The sequence below is a fragment of the Mastomys coucha genome, unplaced genomic scaffold (genome assembly GCF_008632895.1).
Source record: "Mastomys coucha isolate ucsf_1 unplaced genomic scaffold, UCSF_Mcou_1 pScaffold8, whole genome shotgun sequence".
Taxonomy (NCBI): Eukaryota; Metazoa; Chordata; class Mammalia; order Rodentia; family Muridae; genus Mastomys; species Mastomys coucha.
In genome coordinates, this window is record NW_022196914.1 from 56181624 (window position 1) to 56202400 (window position 20777).

Sequence of the window (20777 nt, forward strand, 5' to 3'; positions counted from 1 at the left end):
CAGGCGACAATGCGGAGGCAGGAGACTGACTTTCCTTGAAGTTTACGCCTCAGATACCGCCTTCACGTAAAGTGTGTGTGGCACACAAACCTAAGCAAACCCTCTCCTGGCTGGACAGCTGTGGAGAAGAGTCCTGCCTAAAGTGTGACCAAAGAACGACAGGAATCCAGGCCCTTTTCTTTCCTACCATTTCATCACTGACCTTGGACTCAAGGAGAGGTAAAGGCCTGGACTACACTTGGCTGAGTAGTTCTTCCGACTTAAACACTCAACACTCTATATTGTTCAAGCAAAGCGGCTCTGTTTAAGGTGGCCACAGTGGAGGTGGCAGTGGGGGCAGGGAGGGGCTCCTCGCTTAGGGAAAGGTTGCCAGGTCAGCAGCGGATTGCACGGGCAAAGCTAAGCATGGACATTTTTCCTCCGATGCTGCCACATAGTGGCCATCAGAGGCACATCTGAAGACATTCTCCAGTCTGCTATTTTGTACTCTCCATGGAGCTAGCTAGTGCATGTTTACAGCTCCTGCGGTGAGGTGAGTTCTCTCTCTGTATCCAATCTCAGGGAGGCGCTCCAGCCAAGTTTCAGGCATCTGTGGGCCTGGAGTTACACAATGAACGACTACTGGCCCACCTCTTTGGGGGTGTTTTTCCTGGGGTATGGAGCTTGCTGCTATGACTTGCACCTGCCCAGATGCCTCTGTGACTACTCAGATGGTCATGTAGATAAAGAGAACAAACCGACAGCCAGCCCATCAAAGTCTAAGCAGAATCTAGTGTCCTGCATGCAATGTCAAATTACCATTCATTCGGTTCACAAAATAATGCCATGAAAGTAATGAGCTTAAAATAGTCCTACCTTTCTGTAAAGGAGGAGGTCTGGCCCTCGTACAGATACGCTTTTCTAGTGACTAGCTTTGTCATTGGTTGACATGAAATCTAATAACAGCACGCTGAGGACATCATGATTAACTTCCCATTGCTTCTGCAGATCACTGAGGTACAGCGCAGCTGTGAAGGGAGCGAGTCTGAAGGCTAACTGCCTGCATACTGCCTACCGTTTATTGGTTGGGTCTGAGGTTTTTCATCTGCAGTATGGGAAGAATGACATTACTTATCTTGATGCTCAGGGCTAGACCAAGAATTCAATGAGTTAATGTACATGAAGCACCTAACGTGATGGTTAGTATGTAGTAAAGACTTCCTAAGTTATTATTGTAAGTGTTACACTGAGCTGTTATTATGCTGTTCACATATAGCATGTAATGAAGCTGTTGGCTGGAGCATGGGCAAGGATCCACAGCGTGAAATATAGCGTTTATCCACAAGCCACAGTGGAGGAGAAGCAAGCTCACCTGTAGAAGGTAGAACAGCTGCTGGTACGTCTCCAGTGTTTTCCGTCTCTCCTTACTCAAGCTTTTAATTCCTTGGTTGTCGGTGTTATTCAGTATTTCTATTTCACCACCTTTTTTCTTATTCAGCTTTTTTCTATGTGAGATTACATCCTGTGAAGAATTTTATGACATCATTATTTTTACCTTGGTACCCTTTACCACTTTCCTACACACACACACACACACACACACACACACACACACACACATTTTCTCTCTCTTTCTCTCTCTCTCCCTCTCCCCACCCCACTCAGTGGGTTTAAAGAGGATGGCTCCCATAGACCTCAAGTGTTTGAATGCTTGGCCCATAGGGAATGGCACTATTAAGAGGCGTGGCCTTCTTGGAGCAGGTGTGGCCTTGCTGGAGGAAGTGTGTCACTGTGGGAGCGGGCAATGAAGTCTCCTATGCTCAAGCCCCGTTCAGTGTGGAACACATTTTTTCTGCTGCCTGTGGATTAAGACGTAGAACTCTCAGCTCCTCCAGCACCATGTCTGCCTGCATTGCTACCATGTTCTCTGCCATGATGAAATGGACTAAACTTTTGAAACTGTAAGCCAGTCCAACTAAAAAAAATTTTTTTTATAAGAGTTGCCTTAGTCATGGTGTCTCTTCACAGCCATAAAACCCAAACTAAGACACACCACAACGTGCATTTTCTGTTTCCCTCATCTGGAAACAAAGGAAAAGAGGACAACAACTGAGGGTGAGCTCAGACTTTGCCATAGGCTTTATCCCAGGCTGTACTTTTGTTCTCAGGATTTAATGCAGGCACCAGGAAAATTAAATGGAGAAAGAGCACTCTTTTTAAAAACATGATGGTGGAACAGCTAGATACCTACATCCTCGAGGGAAGAGTCCCTGCCTTACAGCACAAGGACCCCAAAACAGAAAGACATCCAGGAGCAGAAATTACCAACTCCTAGAAAGGACGACTAGCCAACAATTTTGACTTTGGACTGGACAACAGATTCTCCACTAAAACACAGAGTACAAGTTATGAAAGGAACAACAAAATCAGCTGCCATCAAAACTAAAAAGTTTCCTGACTTTACAGCATGAGAGAAAATGCCTGCAGAATAGATAAACACACTCTTGCTACTAAAAACTAGAGAGACTCAGACCGAGTGCACACAGAGGACTAGAGCCAGCACTTCCTGCACAAGATGCAACATGTGCACGTGGCTAAGAAGCACGGATGCTCAAGGTTAATTTTGCTGTTGTTTAGGGAGCATGTCGCTGTTTTCTTTTCTTGAATTTCTTCACGAAGTTCCCTTTGCTAGCAGAGGAAGTCACACTGTTCAGGTACTGTCTTTTCCTCTGTTCTACTGTAAACCATTTTCCTGACCTTAGTCTTCCAGGACACTTTTTAGTGGTTCCACAGTATACACGTCAGGCAGAATTCATGGTTGAAATAGTTACTCTTCGGGTCGCCTAGGAGGATGCCTCTGGCAAGTCTGTGAGGGCGTTTGCAGGGAGGCTCAGACAAGGAGGGAAGACACACCTTGAGTGTGGTGGCACCAGCCCAGAGGCTGAGGCCACAAAGGAAATAAAATAGAAAATGGGGACAGTGGGTCAACACCTACACTCCCCTCTCTCTGCTTCTGGGCTGTGGAGGCAGAGAGCCGCTGCCTCACATCCTGCTGCCTCAGCTCTGGCAGCTGTCACTGTCACGCTTTCCCTGCCATGATGCACTGTGCCCTCAAACTCTGAGCCAAGAGAAACCTGTCCCTAGAACCAAAGATAGCGTTGTTTCACATCGCTATCAGTTATTAATGAATACTCTTAATAAAACAAAACCAAACCTTAACCATTTATAGAGATATGGGTATCTGCCACATGATTGTATTTTGACAGATACATACTGTTTAAAGTATCTACTGATTTAAAACTAAGCCTTTATTTTGAGATGAAAGGCATTTCTTGTTTATATATTTTAAGTCCATAAGAGGCATTCTAAAAGATCCTTTGGGATACATTACACTCTTAAAGTTCTCATGCAAATGAAAAATGAAAAGAAGATCAAGTGGTTTTCTTTCTTTTTTTTCCTAGAAACATAACAAGTTGTAGTTTTATTTTTGAATATTTAGAAAACAGAATGAAACTGGACAGTGGTGGCTCATGCCTTTAATTCCAGCACTGGGAAGCAGAGACAGGCAGATCTCTGAGTTCCAGACCAGCCTGGTCTACAGAATGAAGCCCTGTCTCGAAAAACTGAATTCCTAATGTTACAAACTGCTCTATTTTCTCCTCTTTTTTTCTTCCCTTCCCCCTTTCTCTTCTTTCCTTTCCTTCCTCTCCCTTCCCACTCCCCCTTTCTCTTTCTCCTTTCTTTTTCAGCTCTTTCCATGGCATCTTTCTCAGGTCTGGAGTCTGAGCGTGGAGCATTCACATATCCACTTCCCAGGGGTGTCCCGTGCTACTATCTATCACCATGTACTAGATCACTGAGAAATGACTGTCTAGCCCTGACTTTCCAGGGTCTCATACTTCCATCTTCCCTGCTCAGCCTATCAGCTTTCTGAAAATGGATGTGGTCTATAGGAAAAGAACAGGGCCGTGGAGAGCAAGCCTACCCTAGAAATTTGTTCCTAGGTAATAATGACTCTCTGTTGTTCTAGTATGTCTCAGAGATTGTTTGGAGGACACTGGTGATACAGTGTCACCTTGGGGGCATTTTGGAAACCACAGGGATGTTTTGGAAGCATTTGTTAAGTGGTGTAAACTTTCAATGTTAATTGGAAGACATTTGTGGTTTCTGGTGTGTGGGGGGCTAGGAATGACAGAGGCTCTGCCTTTTGTAGGATGATTGAATGATCTTGCAGGGAAGAAATTTTGAATGGCTTTCTGCTCATTCATATAGGTGTGTTTATAAATATGAGCCCTGAATCTAAGTATTCTGCATATATGGATAATGTATTTTTCTATAAACAAAAAATGTCAATATGAACTCTATTTTCTAGGATTGCAACTGCTGTGTATGTTGGGAGCAGATTACACTTGTCTTGCATTTTGCAGGGAAGTGGACACTAGGTCCTGACTGCACATCAGGACCATCTGCAGCCCTCTTATCTCAGTCAATAGTGATTCTGGGAAAAGAACTGAGTGTCTGGCAGCCTCACTGTGCTGCCTGCTGTCATCAGGCTGATTGACATATTTTCCTATTAGAACATGTATTTTTAAATGGTGAAATACTTACACAAAGGCCTTGGTTTTATTACAAAGGTATGCATGGGCATAGGTTTTATGATATGAGCGTTTCATTTCAGAACCTGTACCACCCTGAGTGATGCCAATCTTGTCAGCATGGTTAAAAAGATTTACAAATACGTCATAGGCGAGGGGCATGAAAATGAGTAACCTATAACAAAAAATGATAAACCTTGCACAACTTATGCAAAATTCTCAATGCACTTTCCTGGACCAATCCTCCTGAGCACACACATTTCTCTCTTGGGAGCGGAGGGGCTCACAGCCCACTGACCTCCAGCGTGATCCTGTTCTTCACCAGCAGTCCAATCTTGATGTCCATCAGATTCAGGTCCTTTTCCAGCTGCTGATTGGCCCTGATCTTAGTCACTACTTCTTCTCGTAGCCTGGCTACCTCCAGCTCCTCCTGGAAATCCAAGTCACTCTGGTCCAACAGGTACACGAACTTTCGGATTACTGCTAAGGGTGGGTTTTCCGAGCCAACTGTGGGGAGAAGAGCAAGCATATTTTAATTGAAGATTATCATGAACGAGATAAAGCAGCGGGCTTTGCAATTAAAATATTACAACAAAAATACACCAACCGACATATGCAGTTTGTGGTGTGGATCATTCTCCATCAGTGAGAACCAGATAAGCAAAGCTACATAAACAAATGCACAAAACTGATAATGCCTGGTCTGGCTGTGTTCTATTTATCTAATACTCACTTAGCCAGCCCTCCCCGCACTGTCACCAGACTCAGACACTGAGCAGACAGTACTATCTGTCTTATTGATGAGGAAAGAAAGTTAACCAGCAGACCTTGGCTCTAAGACCTGGTGGCTGAACCAGATAAGAGATTAAAATTCTGGCTGCCGGGTACAGGAAGTGGTTTCTCTCAGTAGAAAGGGTCTCTGGGAAGGAGGCAGAATTAGGCAAAAGCCAACAAGAAAAGACAAAGAAGAGGGGCCTCTAAGGGCCAAGCAGGAATCAGCCCAAGGATAACTGGGTGAATGTTCTACTTGACAAAAGGACAGAGATCTTAGAAATTGAAATTTGGTCATTGCCCTCTTAAGCACAGACCAACGGGAGCTGCTGAGAACCCAGAAGCCAGCCTCAGTCATTGGTTCAGAAATTCCAAGAGCTTCTGCTTTCATTCTCTGACACTTTCTCACACGTCATGAGATCAGCTTTGAGTAAACTGTAAAAACCAACCCTGGGGGTGACCAGTTAGAGTCAGTAATTAGAAGAAGAGGACTGTCTGGCTGCTGTGGCCTGTCGGACAGTCCTCTGCAAGGGCCCTGCAGTCTCCCTTCCGGTCAGATGGATTCTCTGGTCAGTTTGGCCAACACCTCCTGACTCACCAGGAACCCAGCACGGACCACAGAAGTCATCTCTTTTGCTGACCTACTTTTGAGGATCTGTGCTAGAGAGATGATGTTGGATCTTGTCTGCCGTTACCATCTTTGGGAGATAAGACTGGGTTTTGTTTTCTTGTTGTTGTTTATCTTGAGACTCCAGCTGAAGACAGCCTTCAACTCCTAATCTTCTTGCCTCCATTTCCCAAATGGAGATCACAGGTGTGCACATTCCATGGCTGGCTTGTTTGGTGGCTTCTGATTAATATTTTCAAAGTTTCTTACATAAACATATTTAATCTTTCAAATGAGAGGTTCAGGACCAGTAATAAACTGATCATCTGAAATGTAGCCATATCTTCTTGTCTGTCTTCTTTTGCTTCCCTGTAGCCCAAATTTAATATAAAATGGGATTTATGCCAATTCCATTCTTCTTGATTTAGAAATGATAGCCACTCTGCCTATCCCTTTACTTGTAATATGAGACCCCCACTCTTGTCTGTTCTGCCCTTCTTTAGAACCTAGAGCTGGAAATGAATACATCTGCCAGGCACTGCATTTGTTCTCAGCTTTTGGGACTACCTTGGCAGTCCATCGGCTGGAAAAGAGCATCCGCACTGGTTAGGAAGGATGCCCAGGCTCTTTCCCGAGGTGTCCGCTTACCTAGTGCTTTGTAGTCGTCTCTGGCTTTGCTTGCCCGTAACAAGGATTGTATTTTCACAATTTCATTTTTCTGCAAAAAACATTGACAAGGGTCATGATCTCTTGGAGTCTCATTTGCTCCACTATTTTAGAATTTAAGACATTTAGGAATTTAAACTAAGAGCAGATACTGTTAAAAATCACTGATATTAAGATGTAGCACATTTAACATTTATTTCCCCATATATTTTTTAAGGAGTAAAACAGGTTAGCTACAAATATAGACAAGACTGTAGAAGGACTATAAATAAAGAGACCTAACACGGAAAGGCTGCTCAGAATCTAAAAGATTCAATGTATGATGACAGTTTTATTCTTTGAAGATTCTGACATTTTTCTTTGAGTTTTGATTTAAATATCGGCTAGCAGCCAAAACTTACATCCCACGTTAGAAAACACGTGACTCAAATCTTCTCTCTTTGGTGTTACTAGCCCATGCTTCCCCTCTCACCATGTCTTTCCTGTCTACCCCTGGCTCAGTGTGACTTCTAAGTTAAAAGGTAAGCTCCTGATTATTGTCACACTGAGTTCTGAAGTCTGTTTATTCCCAGGTCATCACTGGCATTATTTAGTCAAATTGTTCACAACTAGCCTTCAATAGCTATCAACTTAGCTCATTCTTAGCCCAAAGGAAAAGCCACGTGCATATGTCTTACATGATCTTCAAAATACTGCAGTCGAGAAAGGTAGTTCTTCCTTGCCGTCACCATTCGGAACCAGGACTGAATCTGAAATACGGTAGACCAGAGAAGCCATGACGGCTAGCCAGTGCACAATCCTCAAAATAGCCCACATTGCCTTCCTAAGAATATTATCTGCTGAACACCAGTAGCCTTGTATGCCTGTGAATCCAGCACCCTGGAGGCCGAGGCCAGCCTGGGCTACATACAGGACCCTATGTTAATAGGAAACCAAGGACTAACCGTCTACCACACAATAAATAGATATCAAAGTCTCCCCTTCATTTCTCACTTATTTGGTTGTTTTCTTTCAAGGCCTTTAAGACCTATTATATGTAACCATTAACCTCACCGCCTCAATAGGAAAGGCCTGGCCTGGGCTAAACAGTTTAGTCTTCAACCAATCTATAAAAGCCACGAAAGCAAGGCAGTCTTCAGAGCCAGAGTGAGTCAGTAAATCAAACTAAACTAGATCCAGGGTTTCTTTCATCATCCCTTAAATGCAACCAATATGCCTTAGTGTTTTTAAAACTGCATGTATTCATTCATGTATTGCATGTGTGCACACACATGTGTACCTTGGGATGCGTGTATGGGTTGGAGGACAGCCTGAGGGAGTCTACTCTCTTCTTCTACCAAATGAGTCCTGGGGATCAAACTCAAATAGTCAAGCTTGGCAGCAAGTGCCTTTATTATCTGAGCCAGCTCCCTAGCTCCATCCTTTCGGTTGCCATAGAAACGTGCTCAGGTGGTCTCAGCGGGGTGTGTTCTGAGGGAACGGGCCTACTCTGCAGTGGACACAGGACACTGTGCCTAGAAGGAATGCCCTGCCATTCTCTGACCCCACAATTTCAAATATCTTTCACCTTACCCATTTCAATTTCTTTCTGGCCCTTATTATCATCTAGATTTCCAAGTTGTCTACAAGTTCACTTTTTTTTTGTTGTTCAAACCATTTGCTTTTAGCTAAGAGTGGCATTCACAGTACCTTTTCCTTCTGTAGTTCAGAGAGCTATTCATTTGCTGGATCACAGACTTTGTATCTGTCTAACACCTAAGCTTTTCTGCTGGTATGTTTGAACACTCTAAGTATTATTAGCAAATGCAATCAGAGGAACACGAAACCAGACTGGGTAGAGCAGGAAGAGGATCTTGGCTTTGAAAATCAATTTGGATTTTCCAGACAAAGAACTGGGTACAAAAACACTTTCACACTTGATTCTTATAATCACATAAAGGACATGAGCCCATCACAGTGGCACATCAACTCGCTTGAAGATGCTCCAACCCCGGGACGGACTTGGAAGGCTCACACGTCTCTGGTTAACAGCTTTATCTTCTAGACCCAGGACAAAGTGCAAGGGAATGTGTAAGCCAAGCACCTGATATGGCTGAAAGCAATATCACAATATTTACCTTCACGACAGAATCAACATTACCAGCAAACACTTGTTGTCTGTGCAGGTACTCCTGGCGTTGTTTGAACCCCTTCCAGAAAGCCTGAGGGAAAGAATGGGTTAAAAGTGACTGATGACTGACAGGTAAGCTTTGGAAGCTGCAAGCACAGAACACATCTCAGTAGGCACGGAGTTGGGACACCATGTCCAATAGTAGACGCTTAAATGCGGCAGAGGACACCAGCTGATGCACGAAACAGGGCCGGAGTCGGAACAGGCAGAGAAAGGGAAACCAATGACCAAGTTAGCACCCAGTTTTCTACTTGAGAGCTTAATTTTATCAAGATCCTGCATGACAAAAACAATAAAAGGAATCCTTCTTGTAGTATTAACTGGGTTCCATTAATAGTATTGTTTGATCACAATATAAAATGCTTGAAAACAGTGATTAATATATGATATCTTTACTGTACCAAGTGGCCTATAGTGGACTACACTAGGAAGGCACTTCACTCAGTTGTGACTCCGAATCTCTAGAGATTATTATATTTATATTATATTCTATAATATCTAAAGATATGATATTATGTATCTATAATTGACCATTTATCATTTCATATGTTCCCACATAAAATGAGACTTATCTGTGTAACTAGCTGTCACTATTTCCACTTGTTTCTCTCCAGAATGAGCTATTAACTTTTCACCATGTACATTTCCAAATATGTACAACATATCCACCCATATGCACATCATTATACATTAAAATACAAAGTATATGTCATGTGTATATAATTTTCTTCCTTTTGATAAAAAGACACCCAACAATATCCCAGGGTTTGTTTTCTCCTCTAAGCTATGAAAGTCTCTAGTTAACACATACATGAAATATCTATGCTAACACAGACTCAGACAAAGCAGATCCACTGGAATTAAAACTTCAGAGCTTCAAGAGAAAGATGTAGAATTCTGATAAAATAAATGGAAGGCATATAGTATTATGCTTCTGCATAGATAAAACCTTGGGTAACTCAGCTGCCTTAGAAAGTGTAGACTGACTATAACTTAGCAATCTCCCTACAGACAGGCATTAGGGCTGTCATCATTTTTTTCTTTTACAGTAAACAGATTTATACATAAGAAACAGGGAAAATATGTATCTATTTCTCCAGGAATGGAAGTCAAACCTAAGTAACTTTAAAGTCCCTAGAATTTTATAGTTTTTTAATATCACTATTTATACATTTATATAGTTATTAGTGTGTGAGTGACTGTGTGCGTGTATGTTTATGTGTGTGTGTATGTGTGTGTCTGTGTGTGACTGTGTGAGTGTGTACGTATGTGTGTGTGTGAGTATGTGTGAGTGTATGTGTGTTTGAGTGTGTGTCTATGTATATGTGAGAGTGTGTATGTTTGAGTGTGTGTGAGTATGTGTGTGAGTGTGTTTGTGTGTGTGTCTGTGTGTGTGTATGTCTCTGTATGTGTGAGTGTAAGAGTGTATGTATGTGTGTGTATATGTGAGTATGTGTGTGAGTGTGTGTGAGTGTATGTGTGTGTATGTGTGAGTGTGTGTATATGTATGTGTGAATGTGTGTGTGTACACATGTGTACACCACTTGCAGGAGTCAGTTTTCTCCTTCCACCAGATGGGCCCTGGCAGCAAGCATCTTTACCCACTCAGCCATCTTGAAGGCCCATTTTCAATATTATTAAGGTCATATGAATTTATTTTTAACAGAGTTCATGATCTTTTATTTGCTTAAGGACAATATAACACTATATGGCTTAAGCTAGCCTTGAATTCACAATCCTCTTGCCTCAGTATCCCAAGCCCTGGGATGGCAGGTATGTGCCACTATGCCCAGATTCAAGAATTTTTTTTAAATGAGAAGTATAAAAAGTAGTTATTTAATTCAGGTGGTGATGGCATACGCTTTTAGTACTAGTATGGAAGGCAGAGGCAGGTGGATCTCTGAGTTGGAGGTCAGCCTGGTCTACAGAGTGTGGTCCAAGACAGCCAGGGCTACACAGAGAAATCTTGTCTCAAAAAACTAAAAGTAGTTATTGTACTACTACTTTTAGTATCAAATGACTGGTTACAAGGTTGAATTTTTTTCTGTATGACAAAAATAAAAACATATTAAAGATGTTATTCACAGGTCTTAAATACACATGGGTAAACTAAAAAAAGAAATAAAGGAATTAAAGTGATAGTACTATATTTTGGGATAGATTAAAAGGCATCATTATAAAGATGCCAAGCTCAAAAAAGACCCCCTCCCCCCAAAAAAAGATTTTTTTTTTTTTTAAATCCAGGCTGAAGAGATGATTCAGGAGATAAGAGGACTGGCTGCTCTTCAGATTTTGTTCCCAGCACCCACTTGGTGGCTCATTTGTACCGTTTGTACTTCCAGTTGCAGGGGATCTGATGCCCTCTCTTTTGGCCTACAAGGACACAAGCAAGCACATGGTTCATAGTACAACCTGCCAAATGGCCCAGGCAAATAACGTTAAAGGAAAAAAAACCCAAAAAACAAAAAACACCCCCCCCACCAAAACAAGAACATACATACACAAAAGCAAAACGAACCAAAATTAAAAAGAACAAAACAAACATCAAAAAAAATTAATACAATTGTATCTTTAATATATACTCAGCAAAAACCAAACTGGCATCAGCCGGAGGTCTCTTTCTGCTTTTCTGGTATTCACTGAAGTTCAGAAACATTATTCATTGTTATTAACTTAGATTCACAAACATGAAGAATTCATCTGTAATATTAACAGAGTATCCAACTTTGAGCCACTTTCTTTGTCCACCAGCATTATTTGCTCATTGTATTCATGATTCAACATTCACTATTTGTAAGATTTTTGGCATCATACTTCATCCTGTAATCAGCTATTCATTATGTAGATCTCCTCAGAATCTTTCTGTTAGAAATATTCATTGCTACTTTCTAAATAAAGGTGGTTGAGTTAGTGGATATTTTATTTTTACAGGAGAAGAAATACCATTGAGAAGGCTAAACTGACTCCATGACAGGCTTCAAATTGGCAGTTCAGGAGATGAGGCCTAAATCTGCTTCCAAGAACTGGGCAAGTCCAGGCAAATCCAGGCCTCAGAAGCTGCCCCGAGGCAAGGACAATGGGTCAGCAGCAGTTTCCAGTCTTCCTCAGCTACTTCCTCAACAACAGTTTCCAGACCTCCCCAGCAAGGTTCCAGGTCCCACACCCTGGTAATGGAATGTCCCTAGAGATGGAGTAAGATAAAGGCCACCTACCCTGGAATCCCCTAATGTGCTTTATATCAGGCCTGTGAGCTCACATGGTTGTCTCTCTATTTTGGTAATTGGGAGACTCCAGCATGCTGGACTCTTTGTATTTACAAACTATTTGAGTCAGGGGTATCATTTTTCAGCAAACCATGGACCCTTACACTATATATGCCTTATATTTAATTTGTCAAAATTCTACATTTTTCTCTCTCAGCTTTGAAGTTTTCAACCCACTATGTCTGGCTCTTTCCATACTCATAGTCATAAACTGCAAGTTCTTCTGATAAACACGTATGGGTCTAACAACAGAATAAAGAAGCTGTTTTGATGTAAAAGGAGACAAAAGTTTAAATCATAAAACCAGTTAGAAACAGCTTTTTATAGTAAAACCATTTTCTTAGCTGCTACGGGAACTTGCAGAAAAAGTTACAGTAGCCACTTAATTCTGTTTTCTGGGGCTATAAATATATTTACTGTGTGATGTTGAAGTACTGGTGACTACTCCTCTTCTTTATATATCTTCAGTGTTAATCTCCAGAAAACTGTGTGTGCTGAGCCAGCTGCCTTGCTTGATAATGGGTACCTTGAACTCTAATCATGATGCTAAAATCACCGTGATACCTGTAGCTGGGAAGCTCTGAACAATCCCGTTCCCTCTTTCTGTGCATGTTACATCTGTATGGATATCTGTAGAGGCTTAAACAAGGTGTTGGTTTTCCTGGAGCTGTGTGAACCATATGACACGGACCCTGGGATCTAAACTCAGAGTCTGGGAAGAGCAGCAATGCTCTCAACTGATAAGCTATCTCTTCAGCCCACTCATCCTTTCCTGAGACATAACCCAGTTTTCGTTAATCAGGGGAAAGGCTTTCCACTGTCGTTATATGTTTGTTCTATTGGATAATTTTTCTTTCTTTCTATCTTTTCCCACAGAAACACCAGTGATCTTACTACTGGATCCCTACCATGGATCCTCATTTGCTCTGAGTCACCTCTACCACCTCATTACGAGCACAGAGCACTTGAGAGCAGCACACCAGGGAATGTCTTCAATGGGAATTATCCAGTTCAAGCCTCACAGTTCTGCCAGGCATCAGGATTTTTACATGAGGAAATGTGTCTTTAGTCAGTTACTCTTTCTCTTTGCTTTCTGCTAAGTTTCTCCCAACTCCAGACCTGTCTGAATACTTCTCCATGTCTATTTTTCACTCTGAACTTTCATTCATTTATACTTGATGATGTCACAATTTCCTTTACTTGCCATGGTTGTTACTGATCCATTCATCTCACCCCACCACACACACATTGCTTCATTATTAAATTTCTTGAGAATTACAATATAAATTTTTCTTGAAAAATATCAATGTCATTTTTCTATATACTTGATATAAAATAAAATTTCCTTTGCTTATGATGACTTTTTCTGGTTTACTTTTTTTTTTCGGTGTTGGGTCCTGGACCCAGAGCCTCAGGAATGCCAGTAAACACTCTACCACTGAGCCATACACCCAGTTCTACACTTAAACAACAGTTCTATTAGGGACTTCTTTTTTTTTTTTTTAAAGATGTATTTATTATTATACATAAGTACACTGTAGCTGACTTCAGATGCATTAGAAGAGGGTATGAGATCTCATTATGGGTGGTTGTGAGCCACAATGTGGTTGCTGGGATTTGAACTCAGGGCCTCAGAAGAGCAGTCGGTGCTCTTACCCGTTGAGCCATCTTGCCAGCCCTATTAGGGACTTCTAATTGTTCTAAAACTGGGTGATTTGTTTAGGGTATAGTGCAGAATACTTGCCTAGCATACACAAGGCAGTGGGGGTGGAAACAGTGGCTTCCCTCCAAAGATGTTAGATTGGACACCATCTGATGAATTCCAAATATAGCTTGGATCTGACTGGCTTGGGGCAAGAAGATTTGGTTCTGTATTCTCCAAAAATTTTAAGACTATATGTCTGGGCCAGTCACCTGTCTAGAAAGTGTGAATTGTTTTATCTAAGGTGAAATCTTCTAGTATTTTTTTAATGAGACATCATTAGCAACTTTGCTGAGAAATTAGGATAGCATGATGCTTTGTGCCTCCTGGTCATTTGGTTTCATGGGTAAGAAGGTTATGGGGCAGTGTATTCACATCTGGGCTGCATCAGTGTAATTACCTTACTGTTAGACCCCATGAGATTGTTGTTGGAAATTCGTCAGACGAAAGGAAAGAAGGCTTAGTGACAATCCTAGACCACCAGTGAGGTGGAGGAGCAAGGCTCCACGTGATCATGTCTGTCCTTTGTCAGTACTCTGGTAACTTCAGCCCTGGGTTCCACTCCAAAGGGCAACCTCTCATGGCGAGCTCTTCAGGAAGAGTCTCAATTGCAACATTGTTTCAAGACTGGAGAGTACAGAGCTGCTCCAAACTATATCACACTGGCTGATATTTTGAATTTTGTACCTACTTAGAGTTAGCTGTGTTTTCAACAGATAAACTAGAAGGATTTTGAATTAGAAGCTCCTTGGCTCACATAGAAAAAGCTAAGTGTCAGGTTTACAACAGAGATTTCTTAAAAAAAAAAGAAAAGTCATAGGTCCTGCTGACATCTTAAGCAAGCAAGCAAGCAAACAAATAAAAAACAAAAGCAAAACAAAACAAATAAAACAAAAAACCAACCCCCCCCAAAAAAAACCACTCTAACATCTTTCATATGAAAGATACAACACCACCAAATTATCCTAAGTACCAAATAACATAAAAGCAAGGCACAGAAGTTCATCAATAGCCACGAAAGAAACTCTACCACCAAAACACCTCTAGTTTGGGAAACCTCACAGATACCAGCTAAAGCAAAGTTCTTCATCTGCCAATCACTGACATGCTTGTGTTAGCCTCTGGAGGAAAGGACACACATATAGACCTGGGAAAGGGAGCATCCAGGCTGGTAGAGGGCGACGCAAGAACACAGGAGAGACATCTAACCCTGCCAAGTTCTCTTCCTCCCTGTGGGGAAGCTCCGCTCATGCATTTTTGTTGTTGTATCAGTCTTTAAAGAGCAGGTGCTGATGATTTTTCCCCCAGGCCTAAACAAAGAGTGACCAGCATACAAAGAACAACCCTGGAGAGGTTAAATATGCCCCAGCTCATCTGTTCCTCTGTTGGCTCGGGCTAGAAGAAGCTAGACATTAATGACCATCCACTAACTCCTAAAACTCCAAGTTCAGCGGTAGACAGACACACGGAGAAGCTGCTATTTGGAGAAGCACAATTTTAACCCTGATTCCGCTCCAACCATGCTGATGGCAGGTAGATCCGAGAAAGCCCTAATACTTTCCTGAGGGCCAAAGTTAAAATGTGTCGTCACTAAGGCAGTCCACATTTTAAAGGCTATCCCAAAAAGGGCAGGGAAGAGCCCTCATTGGCACTATCAGAATGCTGGTAGTTGGTGCTATTTTCCAAGCAAGCATTTTCAGAAGACAGGACAATGTGCTGTAACTGTGGTAGGTGATTCACATACCTGTATTTTGACCACGCTCTCTGTTTGTTCATATAAGAATGCTTTCCTAGCTTCAAACTCCTCCAGCAGGATGGGTCCTGAGCTTGTGGCTTCAAAGCGGACCAGCAAGTCTTCTGAAGCAGACCACAAGTTCTCGCGGATGTAATCTGATGTGACTTCCTCCACAATGTCCTGGCAAGAGATACACCTTAAGGTTACTCTCCACACATCGGGCGAAGGGACATAGAGAAAAGCCTCTGGGAATGATGGCTTTTAGGAAATAAAAGGATTTGGCTTACACACAGAAATAACAAGAGCCAAGGGCTGAGCTGGCTTAGCTTTTTTTCTAAGTGAGTTTTGAATCCTCTGAGCTTGGTGGCAGTGGTATAAGGAGGTAAGGAATGATCTCATGTGATGCTGCCCTGAATCATAAACTATAAGAGTGTCAAGGCTCACTACTATAAGAATGGGCCTCACCTCTAACTCTCTCAGGCTACTGGGGCGGGGAGGAGGGAGGTGACAGCACCCATAAAGTCCTTGGTTCCTCTTTCCCATCCCCAGCCCCAAATGATGTACCAGGGGGCAAATCAGATACTTGAGGAAGAAAGCAGGTGGGAGAGGAAAGACAAATGTAATCAAGGACAGACAAAAGCCCAGAGGAATGGGACAAAAGAAGAAGGCGGATCCTGAGAAGTTTTCCTGTAGGCTCCTGATGGGTTTCTTTTCACACTAACGTAGACACAAAGATTGGATTCATCCCTGTACCCGAAGACTCTTATCTAGCATGCCTAGAAGCAGCAGCTGGTTTGTTTAAGCAATAAAAAGGAAAACCATTTCAAGATGCATAGAAGGTTCTAAGATAAGACATATGTAAGTGTACTCATTGGATAAAGACAATAATTTCAGGTTATTATTATTTTTAAATGGCTGAGACCCTCCACCATTTAGTAACTTAAGAAATGGATATTCAATGCCATAAAAAGCCATATCTGGGCATCTTTGGCTTCCAGATGAGTCAATTTTTTTTTTTTTAAACTCAAATCTTCAATGCTGCTATCTTATAACTTGGCACATCTTTTCAATCCTGGCATGGGATTTGGGGGGGGGGGAACCCCAGCACTGATCATCATTCTCATATTCTTTGCCCCAACTTGTAAGCACTTTGAACATCTGAAATTAGTTAATAAACTACATTCTTCAGGTTTATTCTCCTTGTTGGCAATTCTGTCATACATTTTCAGACTCAGGCTACATTTCCTCTCTCTCCCTTGTAGCACTTATTTCTACACTGCAGCATCTCCAGAGCTACTGACTTATTTTTAGTTATTTATATTTGAGAGAGGGTCTTAGTAGGTAGCCTCGGCTGGCCTGGAATACATAGAGCAGGATAGCCTCACAGAGATCCACTTACCTCTGCCTTCCAAGTGCTGAGACTAAAGGTGTGTGCCATCTCACCCAATGGCCACTGACTTTATTGACTTTTAATGGTGCTAACATGATCTATATTTAAGCATTATATTTCTTCTCTAAGGCAGAATGGTCATTAACAGCATCTTCTTTCTGAACATATCCTAACATCTGGATTCATCAGCAAGTCATGTCTTTTGAGTCCAGCTTTTAGTCTTGAGCTCAGGGCAATCTTGCTGAACATCCTTTCTCAAGTCTCTTCCCCTGAGAGACACCACTCATCCTCTGCGTTGGAATAAATCTGTTTCTTGAGCTGCATCTTGTATTATGAATCCCAGAGCAATGGCACATCCTTAGATGTGCCAGCAGCTGGATTAGAAACAGTGCCAATGATGGGAGACTGGAAAAGTTAGATTAAAAACTACAAGCACTGGGGAAAGCCTCTGTTTATTTTTGACACAGTCTGTGCAAACTGTAGAATTAATCCTAGGTCCTCCATCCATCCTATACCTCATTTCCTCCACTTAGGAACACTGAAGTTGATGGTATATGTTCCCCTCCACCCTCAGTGAATGATGTAGTGACCGCACTGATCTGTGGTGCCTTGAACAGTAGTATGCTTTGTTCAAGCTTTCATAGGACCTATTTGCAGAGCTACTTACTCATTCTTGCTCTTGGGAACGCATGAGAGATTACTTCTGACTGTAACTTACTTTGATATCTGATTACCATAAGAGGGTTGATTCGTATTACATGTCCCTCTGACTTTACTCCTATTCTTCACCACCCAATCCACTTCCCATAATTCACAGAATCCCATGAAGAAGGACATTTTAGCATTAGCTATCTGATCATCTACTTATGGCTTAGTTCTTGGTCTTTTGTTTGATTGATTTTGCTTATTCTTTTTGGAAAGGAAATTTATAGGGAATAGCTACCCATGTTCTAAGTATGTATGTCTTAAGAACTTCATGTTCTTAAAAAAATAAATCTAATACAGGGTGGTTACAGAGGGACCAGTCTTTTGCCAAGCTCTTTCTTTCACTCCTTTACATAGGACAGGAGAATTGAAAATAAAAAGAACATGACTTAGAACAGAGCATGTAAAGGGTGCTTTGGACCAATGTTTTCAATAGCTTTACTTTTAAGTTTTTCTTTCTTTGCAAATATTTAGAACTGAGTTCTTGTACATATAAAATAATAGTAACAAACATACTGTGTGCTTGGAAATGCTTCCAGACTAAGACAGACAAGGCAGAAAGGAGAAATCACTGATGCTCTAAAGCTTAGGCCAATGTTCCATATAAGAGGAAATAATATTGGACCAATGAAGCTAACATAGACACTTCTAAATGGGCTTCTTCATCCTGTACATAAGACAGTAATGTTCTAATAGCCAACAACAATGTACTAATACATGGACTGTTTCTATCAAACTCAGGTATTTTGTTATATAGGTCTCTAATTAAAAAGGGATGGTGGAGGAGTGGTTCTTATGCTAAGGTCCTGATCCCTAATTGGTTCTTGATATGCCAGTAAAGAAAGCCATGGGCCAATTGCCAGGTGGAAGGAATACGTGGGACTTCTGTGTCCCTGGAGAAAAGGAGAGAGCCACAAAGGAAGAGGGAGGTTCACCATGTTTTGGAGAGAGAAGAACCAAGCAGCCATGTAAGGTCTCTGGAGGAGCAAGGGGGGTGGGTGGGCTGTGGTTACTCCTACAGTGGGTGGTCAGTGATCTTTAGCAGGGACTAGCTGTATCTTAGCAACTAAATTTTAAAACAGGTGGGAGGAATGGAGATAAGAATATTGTTAAGGGCACACTTTTCCAGGCAGGAGATAGTAGCACCCAGCAATTGCTCCAAGAAGGCAAGTTGAAAAGGAACAACTGTGTGTCTTTTATCTGTGGATTCGAGGGAAGCTGGGTGGGGAATGGTGGTGTGGCCCCCTTCTTGGAGCTAAGACAAGGTAGAAAAAGCTACACACCACAGGATAGGAAATAATGAGGAATTTTTGATAAGTAAAATATGGTTAGCTAAAACTTCCAAATATAGGTCAAGGACCTATTCAAAGAGATCTCTAGAGGTAAAATAAAAGTTCAGATGTACTATATCATGTTTAAACTTGGATTAGTATGGTATATGAGCACATGACTTGAATAAAAGTCATGTATTAAAATATATTCAATTGTATTTAGACACCAGAACATGCAAAGCTTCAGAAACTGACATCAAACAGTGAAAACATGCTGAGAATTTTCTCAGAGAAGCAAAGACTGGATGAAGGAAGATGTGCTCTCTCTCTCCTTTACCTGCTTGCCTTGTGGGACTGAGCAACTGCTAGATCCTTGGACTTTCATTCACAGCTGCTGCTGACCATTGTTGGGAGTTGGACTACAGACTGTAAGTCATCAAGAAATTCCTTTACTATATAGAGAGTACCCATAAGTTCTGTGTCTCTAGAGAACCCTGACTAATACAGAAGTTTTTCCATCTGTTCCTAAAGCTATCCTGAAGATGGCTGTGCTTCTCTATGGCAAAGATGCCCATTCCAGCACTTCATGGGAAAAATAGATTTTACCTGGAATGGTTTCACATTAAGTGTTAAGCAAAGGGGGAAGAGGGTTGGAAAGACATAAGACATAACAACAACTAGGAAATTATTACTAGTCAAATGTAACTTTGATAAGAAAAACTTGAAGGTTGACTTCTTAGCCTAAGCTAGCATCTCAGATGAGTTGCAAATGTGTCTTCCCCGTGTTCTTTTTGGTTTGGCTGTGCTGGGACATGGAAGTGTTTTTATTTAGCAAGCCAGCACATTCAACTCCACTTCAAGAAGGCTATTCCTACACCCTTCAAATTGATTATCAGTCTCTCCCATCACTTCCATGACGAAGAACAGACAAGCTATCACGTTTCATTATACAGCACAGTTTTCCACCAAATACCAACTCTTACCTCAATTTCTTCTCCTGTGAGCCATGATTCTTTAGACAAGCATAATTCAGGTGGCACCCAAGAACCTTCTTTAGAATCTGTGTTGTAATAGTAGTTATATTTCTGTTGCACGTTGAGTTTGACCCATGAACCTTCACTGGACTCTAAAGAAGAAGAGTCCGTTAATGTTTAGAGAGGAACAGAGCTCTTCTGCTTTCCTATCAAGAAGTTCAGCAATATACTAGCTACTAGGACTCTGGTTAGAAAGGGATGGGGAGGGGGAGGAAATAACTAGTATTGGTAAGTCAAGTCTGGTAGACTAGTACATAAACTAGTACATAAAAAAACTTAGCAAAACCATTTTTAACTAAGTGTTCAGTTGGCCTATGTTACAGTCACTAGACATGACCATAGTAAAATGGAAAGAATTTTGAGTATTCAGTGGCAGCTCCTTACTACCCCACCCCTAAGTGGGGAAAAGAAAAAAAATCTAATAGTGACTCTGGACTCCAATTCTTTCATAGGGATAGCTTGAGTCAAAAATGGCCAGCGAAAATCAAAAGTAGATATGTAATACATGTTACCTACATGCTGACACCCTCCCAAGCAGATAGAGGAGACCAACGAGCAAAATTGTATTTGCTAATAAAGTCGTCCAGAATGTTCTCTGACGAGAACAGATTTACAAGGACCATGACCCACATTTAAGGCAGAGATGAGTCACTTCTGGGGACAAATTTATTTAAATTACAACATAGAAAACATGCAGCAACATGAGGGTCAATTAAAGTGGAGAAGACACATCCTGATTTGACTCAGGAAGCTCTCTATAACCACACAAAAAGAGAAAAAAAAAATGCCAAAAGGACGTGGCTTGGGTAGGTGCGAAGAGGCTACAAAAGTCTGTGGTAGTCTTGGCTTGCATTAGTGGAAAAGAATGTTTCTTTCTCACATTATAATA

At 41.5% G+C, this 20777-nt stretch overlaps 1 protein-coding gene across 4 annotated transcripts in view; it reads right to left on the reverse strand.

The window, feature by feature from the left end:
* Iqgap2 (IQ motif containing GTPase activating protein 2) overlaps positions 1-20777 on the reverse strand; it is a 275140-nt gene that overhangs the window by 42106 nt on the left and 212257 nt on the right. For all 4 annotated transcript variants that reach the window (XM_031360159.1, XM_031360160.1, XM_031360161.1 and 1 more), the window contains 7 exons: positions 19838-19980; positions 15498-15668; positions 8736-8819; positions 7296-7367; positions 6601-6670; positions 4873-5081; positions 1352-1501 (listed from right to left, as the gene is read on the reverse strand). In XM_031360159.1, the coding sequence (XP_031216019.1) occupies positions 1352-1501; positions 4873-5081; positions 6601-6670; positions 7296-7367; positions 8736-8819; positions 15498-15668; positions 19838-19980 (899 nt within the window). The remainder of the gene's footprint in view (positions 1-1351; positions 1502-4872; positions 5082-6600; positions 6671-7295; positions 7368-8735; positions 8820-15497; positions 15669-19837; positions 19981-20777) is intronic.